Raw genomic sequence first — 8,072 nt, forward strand, 5'->3', positions numbered from 1 at the left:
CATGGTGATAGTTTGTTCTTTATGTGTATACAGCTGCAGGAAAAATGTAAATATAATATACTTCTCTAAAATAAAATAAAAATCAACTACTAGGTATGCAGTCACAATGCACCAATTTATATTTTGATAATAAGGGGTCATTATTTTAGGACAATCTTTAATTACAAGGTTGCATTATATGAGATATTAAGAAGAAAGAAGATTCTTACTTTAGTAGAATCCTACTTTCCTTTTTTTTGAATTTACTGCTTTCATTAAAATAATACCTGGTTGGTTCTTGCTGCCCTGGTAGGGGCTATAGGAGGCTGTGCACACACATGCTGTGCAGGAATGATGATAGGTTAAATTGCCAACTTTGTGGCAAACCCTATTCTAGTTTGTGAAGGGCAATCTTGTTAAGTATTACTGGTCAATCATGTAGAGCAATATAGCAATCTACTGTCAAACAGCATGCTTGGGAAATCGGGCACTGTCATGGGGGTCCCTTGCTTGTTCTACAAATGGCCAGATGTCCCATGTTCCAAGGCCAAAATTAAAAGGAACATTTATAGCTAGACAGAATTATGTGTTCTCCACAAAAGCTCCCACACATGCTGAAAATATGTTTGCTGGAGATAACCTTTTTTATAGGAAGGGGGCTGGGTTATCCATTCCATTAGGTTTTTGGCTCTATGAAGACTTGGCTGACTAGGAGCAATGCCCTGCATTATAGCTTATGCCTTCTGCTGACACACCTGACAAATGTACAGCTGAAAGCCTGTGATTAACAAATAGTGGGGATTTATTGTGAGCCCATGGTGCTCAAACCTCATTTCCATAGAGTTATTATCATGAACACTGTCTCGAGCAATGTAGCTGATGCTGGAACAAGTGCATGTAGACATGATATAAGCTAGAGGAATAAACTAAAAGATTAAGCCATTAGCCTCATCTTCAGTAAAAGTCAGTCTTCTCAGATTCATGCTACTGATCAGGTTGGTCAAATCCGAATGTCTGACGCAAGGGATGTGACTCAGTGCCTTACAGCAGATTTCCGGGGAGACATAATGGCTTACCAGCAATGCCCAGCCATTTCCTATTAGCTTTGTTTGGGCAGCAGAGGAGATCGATTGCAATCAGCCTCCACAAGCACTTGTGCTGGGAGCCCTTTTCTGTGCATCGACCCATGGGTATGTAATATCCAGGCACGTGCCAGCTCGTGTGTGCCCAACATGTGTGCATGTACCCACCCCCTGTACACGGCAGAGGTGTAAAGCCTTAGGGTTCAGCCTTGCTGGAAAAGATTAGCATTTACCCGGTGCTCTTCACACCCATTATGCTAATTTCCAACACTGCATGCTTCAGGACACTATCTAGGCACGGAGTGTTTTGTTTGCCTTTAATAATCTTAGCCCAGGGGAAAAAGAATAAATAAACGTGAGAAATGAAGTCAAATTAGTGTGACGCTGTACATACACTGCAAGGATGATTTACAACAGATCTAAAACACTGATTTATTAGAAGCTGTCATTCTATTTTCATATACAAATCAGTTCTCAGTTGCAGAAATAGAAAAGGCCTTAGTGTAGAAAAAACAACATTGACACCTTTCAAGCCCTGCAGTCCTTTTGTAATATAAAGAGCTGACAACTATGCTATATAAATGGTGACCTTTCAGGTGTTGTACAATACTGTACAATGGTCACTAACTGGCTAATCAAAAGTCTGGATTACAAAAAACAAAAACTGAGTCCATAGAATTGCATTCTAGTCATTAGAAAAATAGTAAAATGTTTCTATTAAAGGAATCCTAGGGAAACAAGCTTCCTGTCAGTTGACCCATTCTATAGCCTAAGTTATATCTAAGATCTGTCAGTAAAGCCCATAATGACCCAGAATTGCTATAAGCATATGATAGACTAAGCACTTCGGTATGAACATGAAATCTTCCTAATGGTACCAAGGTGGCAAAAACAGGACAGGGGTTCTTTCAGTTCCCTACTCTATCTATAAATTTAACTATCAGGTGCCCTATTATGCAAACCCCAAATACAAATTTTTTGGTTTCTTTATGACCTACCCCTTCATTGGCCTTCTTTGCAATGGTCAACAGAACAGAATAGTGCGGGTACAGAAGGAGACAAACTAAATATTGATCACAAGTTGTTGGATATTTGCATAATAGGGAACTCTGGTTACTGGGCACCCCAGTGCTCTGAGGATAAAGTAAAATAAGCACACTTTGGTAAAGTAATATTGCCAGTTTTGGGTGTATGTAACATACCGAGTGCCAGGGTCAGTGTATGTAGTGTACAGAGTGGTAGGGTGGGGTTTATGTAGTGTATAGAGTGCCAGGGTTAGTGTATGTAGTGTACAGAGTGCAAGGGTCAGTGTATGTAGTGTATAGAGTGCCATGGTCAGTGTATGTAGTGTACAGAGTGGCAGGGGTATGTAGTGTATAGAGTGCCAGGGTAAGTGTATGTAGTGTACAGAGTGGCAGGGTGGGGTGTATGTAGTGTATAGAGGGCCAGGGCTAGTGTATGTAGTGTACAGAGTGCAAGGGTCAGTGTCCTCCACAATGTCCTTTTTATGAACTGGTGCCCAAAACTGGACTGCATAGTGCAGAGAGGGTCTGAGCAATGCTTTTTACAGGGGCAGGATTATATCTCATTGAACATAGAAAATTATTTTCTCTCTACTACAAAGCAAAAAGGAAGGAGCAAAATCGGGGCACCACCAGAACAAGCTCAAAAGAAACAATTTAGAAAAGTGATTAAATAAGATATTCAAAACTCTGTTTGATCTTTTCCCTAAGGCCCAGACATAAGAGGTTGCAGCAGACATAAAATCCAGCCCAAACCATCTAGACTTACGGCAGACAGAAGGTGATTAATGAAAACTTTCAGGACTTTTTTTTAGTTAAAATTTTTTTTAGTAATGTAGTTATCTCCCCTATGTCACCGATATCAGCAGGACAAAAAGGTATTGATGGGTCTTCCTGCATCCCAGTGAGTATGTGAGGTATCCTCAAACTTTAACATCACTACCAAACAGCTGTATGTGTTAAGTGTGGATGACCGTGTTGGAGAAATTACTTTACCAGTAGCTCTAAGATAGGGATTAGTGTAAATGGGTCTATGTACTTATTATGAACAAGACAGCACAAAGTGTGCCATAATGCATAATATAATCTATACTTCAGGAAATAAAATCTACCCACATTTGGAAAGAAACACGGAAACCACAGCAAGTACTCCATTTCCAGTCTGCAGGAGTTCTGTGTTTCCCCCTGTGCTAAAAGCCACGCCACTGGAACAGCTTCCTGCCAATGTCTCCCAGTCATCACTGTCTCCCACTCACTTATTCCTCCTGCCTGTGGTGGAGGAGCGTCAGCCCAAGCACAGGGACATCCCAGGCAGATGTTTGGATTATTGTCACTTCACTCTGGATTCACACGGCATTTGAAAGATGTGAAAAACGCACAGAGAATTATAGTTAAGAGGACTACCCCCTCCCTACAAATGTGGGGGTGGGATGGATCCAGGCGCTGCACAGAATAGGCTCACCATGGAACAGCCTTAATTGTAGAATCAGGTTTTTGTATTAGTATTTTTTTCCTTTATGTTACCTACAGTATTACTGTTAGTCACGCATCCTTCTATGAAGGCACCAAAGTATATATGCAGGATGAACTGTCTGTGGTTCTTCCTTAGGCAATCCATGTATCATTATGTAGTGTTCCTGCAGAATAGACAGTACTACTATAATTTTATAGTAATTGTTAACACCCCTAAATCTGAAAACTTGCTGCCTCCACTTTAGCATTAACCCCCTAAAGACTTACACCTTTGCAGTCAGGCACAGGTCCTCTTCGATTTTTTTTTAGGTTAAAAAATAAGTCCACAAAGCCACCATGGACATAATAATACCCCCATGGGTACATCATGATGCAAGTTTGGGCTCACTGTTCTCCTGGACAGAATGGTACTATGCAATATTCAGTATGAGTAAGAAATGCCACCATTAGAGAAGGGAAAGAGGGACTTATAGTGTCTTGTGATCGACCATAAAAATTGCACATCACACAACTAAAATGAGCACATGTAATCACAAATTACTGTTTGTTAATAGTTAAATAATATACATTGTTCAGTAAAAATAAATTTGGGAAAAAAATTAAACCACGAACACAAACTCCCTTAGATCCACCATGAAATTGGGACTGGATATGAATGAATAAGAAAGCCTCTTTTACTATATAGCTGCTGGTAAACATAAACGATATTGAGCAGAGCATGTACAGATTGCAAGGTGTGTGGCTAACTTTAGGTATATGTAAGTGTACAATGTTGGAAGAAGTGGACAGACAATTCCCTACCCCTTTGCATATAGCCACAGCTTCCTTGGACATAGACTTTGGATAGGCTACGTTGTGTTCCATGATGGACTGGAATAGTTCATCTTCATCCTCCCCTTCAAAAGGAGCCTGTAAGAGGAAAGAATCTAGTTATTAAGTCACCTTAAACCTATAGGATAACAAACCAATCGCTGCCTGTGCAATGAAGACTGGACAGCAGACCTCAATATACACTACTGTATTTGGCCAAAATAACATCGACAACCTGTACATTTATTTTAGGTGTTTCCACTGAAGGGAACTCCTAATACAAAGACATGTTAGACAGTTTACAAATTCCAATGTTGTAGCAATAGTCTGAGGAACCTTTTCTGTTCCAGAATGTCTCTACATTATGCAAAAAAAACAGCACCATAAGGACATTGTTTGAAAGTTATGGTTGTGGAAGAACTCAAGTGTCCTCCACAGTGCTCTGACTTCATCCCCACTAAACACTTTTGTCATGACCTGAAATATGAATCCAGGTCTTCTCATCCAAAATCTGTACATAACCATACAAATGCTGTTTTGGCTGAATAGGGGAGAATTTACATAGACACTCCAAAATCTTGTGGAAAGCCTTTCCTTCTAGAGGAAATAGGGGCAAATGTAATATTAATGCTCATGATTTTGTAATAGAATGTCCAACAACCTCATAAGTGTGACATAGGTGTGACAGTCACCATCAAATACCAAATATAACTTATAGCAATATAACAGGCAATGGTCAGGGACCTTTGAATACGATTACAACTATTTTGAATGAAGCGAGTGTCGTCAGCCTAGGACTGGTACTTTGCCTTGCATTGAAAAAAAGAACATGTTTGCTTTAACTACTGATGTTATTATTCATCATCTGGATACCAACCATATGTGGATACAATGGATTCATGGAGTTTTGCAGAATCTATATACTGCAGTGGCAGTAATGTTTCTCTATCTAATCACATGCTGAAACAATGTACTTGATTGATGCCATTATGTGGGGGGAGCATTAGGCATAGCTGAAGCTTACTTAGAATCATGTTTATATTCTTGGCCATATTATTGCAGCATACAGTGAAGGCATGCCATTTTATGACTATATGACAACATTGATCTGACTTAATAATGGCAGCAATAATTCTACATACAATTTTATACTTTTATTTGGCTTGGAAATCATAACATAAACCTACAGTGTGCCACTACTGTTACTGTCCTAAAAAATAAATGAAAGCGGATGAAGCACCTCAGGGTGGTCATATTTTATCTCTGATGTTTAGCAACTTGTGCTTCAATACCAGGAACTATTTTATACCTAAAATGTCAACATAATCCCCTTGGATTCAACACATTTGTTTTTAGGTAGGAATCACAGCTCCTTATCTTTTCATAACTGGGTATGTTTGAATGAGAGAAACAAATCTCAGCTATCTCAAAGCAAATCAAGTCATGAGTGTTCCGGTAGAAACAATGTTGACAGTTAGGAAATAGTGTTGGTGATGGCGGTAGGGGGTCACAGATATGTAACAGCCTAAATTATTCAGTCAAAGCATGGTTGCTATTAGTGATTACAAGGCTCTGGCGAAATATATAGACCAGACAATCTCAAAAAGGATGGCTGGATATATAAAAACTGCAGAAAATAAAAACAGGAGGAGCTCCATGTGGCAACCAATTGGATTGTAGTAGTATGTTTTAACCCTGGACTGGACTAGTGAAGGTAATAGGCCTGGCTCCAATTGCTTTTCAATTCTTAATATACGGAGATGGTATGAATGTATGAAGCACATAAATTCATGGGAAGCAACTTGATCTTCTATGCTTGCAAGTTTTTTTGGATTTTTATTCTGTAAAATTTACGTAACTTAGTTCATTATGTGATTCTCCAGCTCTTTTTAAGGGCAATGACCATTTGATGTTAACAACACCAAAAGCTTTTCATTAAATTCAACAAAATAGTTTAACATAAATAAATAATAAAATGTCCAAAGATAAAATAAAATATTTACCTGTCCAGCTAACATTTCATAGAGTAAAATTCCAAAGGCCCACCAATCCACGGACTTTCCATACGGCTGGTACGCAATGATCTAGACCAGGGAAATACAACAAGATTAAAACATTTCTGCTGGTGGTTGACAAGAACATCTGTAAGTACAGAATGCAAGTACACTTTCTGAGTTTATTTAGCAGAGGCAAGCATTAGATTCTCATTAGGTGCCAACAGATAAAAAGGTATATACCTAAACAAATAACACATAACTTTACATAGTGTATTCCCATCTGCTTTGTCTATTACCCAAGCAACCAGGAAAGCGATGGGATGCCACAGCTGTTGAATGCAGAGGGATTGCATTGTAATTACAGACTGAATGGCATTCAAACAATAATTGGTAACAATTACTGTACTGAACAATTTTTGAGGGGGGCTGCACGCAACCTTAATTACTATATTCAGATAATCATCTTCGATGATGATGGCTGGGCATAATAAACTATTAGAAATCAGTTCATAGGACACATTACCTCTGGGGCTATATAGTCAGGGGTGCCACAAAAGGTCTTTGTCGTCACTCCATCCCACATGTTCTCTTTACACATTCCAAAATCTGCAATCTTGATGTGGCCCTCTGAGTCCAGCATAACATTGTCCAGCTTCAAGTCTCTGTGTGGACAGAATATTACACAAGAGGTCAAAAAGAAGAGTAACAGCTAAGGATGAAGAAGGCATTAAGTCAGAATCTAAAAATATGAATTACTAAATGGTCATTTCACCCATAAATGTTATTTCAAATGTGAATATTGATTGAACTCCTCACTGGCTTCATACAACTTGTGGAGACAATGAGATTTGGAGCAGAATGAGAATGGGGTATAAGCATCGCCTCTGTGCCCTCCTTTGCCAAGTGACATCCCAGAACCAGAGACAGATTAAAGCTGCACTCCAAACTTCCCTTTAGTCAGACTTCTACAGACTATATTCCGATAAAGAAATTGATTACTCACTGCTCACTGTAAGCATCTCACAATGTGCACTAGAAGATTTATCAAGTCATATGGAGCCTTCCTCGTTTCCTGGCTAGCAGACTTTTAGCAACATTTATCCATTTCTGTCCTTGGTCTTCACCTTTTATGCATTAAATTTCATTTCTTTCACTAATGGAGTCTTTAAATCACATGTGTACATCACCTAGGATGCAAATGTTCACTCTTCCATACTGACATCCACCTGTCAAGGCATTTTGATATTTTCACAACTCCTTCCACAATGAAGCACAATACTTGTATTCGGGTTGAGGGCCCTTGAGAGAAGTACTAAGGCGTGGGCTGTGGTGTTTTTAATAAGCAATGTAAAGCACCCTGTTGACCCTCCCCACCAGCCATGATCTGCCTTTATGAGAGGCAGATAAAGTTGCAAAATGCATCAAGAACTATAGAGGGGTTCTAAAAATTGTACTTACATCACTATATAGAGAAGTTGCATATGTATATGTAAATGATATTAAATAAACTATGGTGTCATAAATATTGGAAATTGTTAATTGTGGTGTCTGTAAAGACCTGTATAAGTTTTTTTTTGTTGGAATTATAGAGTTGTGTTGGGACATCCTTTACATTGTGCTTCCACCACAAACTATCGAATCTTAAAAAAATAAAGTATATTGATTGGGGAGAAAATAAACTAGAGAAAGCAAACAAGCAGATCAAAACT

General features: G+C 38.9%; 1 protein-coding gene across 2 annotated transcripts in view; it reads right to left on the minus strand.

Moving 5' to 3' along the window:
• Positions 1–8,072, minus strand: part of PRKCB (protein kinase C beta) — a 159,974-nt gene that overhangs the window by 24,279 nt on the left and 127,623 nt on the right. For both annotated transcript variants that reach the window (XM_072417576.1, XM_072417574.1), the window contains exons 13-15: positions 6,887–7,025; positions 6,370–6,450; positions 4,358–4,465 (exon numbers count right to left, since the gene is read on the minus strand). In XM_072417576.1, the coding sequence (XP_072273677.1) occupies positions 4,358–4,465; positions 6,370–6,450; positions 6,887–7,025 (328 nt within the window). The remainder of the gene's footprint in view (positions 1–4,357; positions 4,466–6,369; positions 6,451–6,886; positions 7,026–8,072) is intronic.

This window comes from Pyxicephalus adspersus, chromosome 7 (genome assembly GCF_032062135.1).
Source record: "Pyxicephalus adspersus chromosome 7, UCB_Pads_2.0, whole genome shotgun sequence".
NCBI lineage: Eukaryota > Metazoa > Chordata > Amphibia > Anura > Pyxicephalidae > Pyxicephalus > Pyxicephalus adspersus.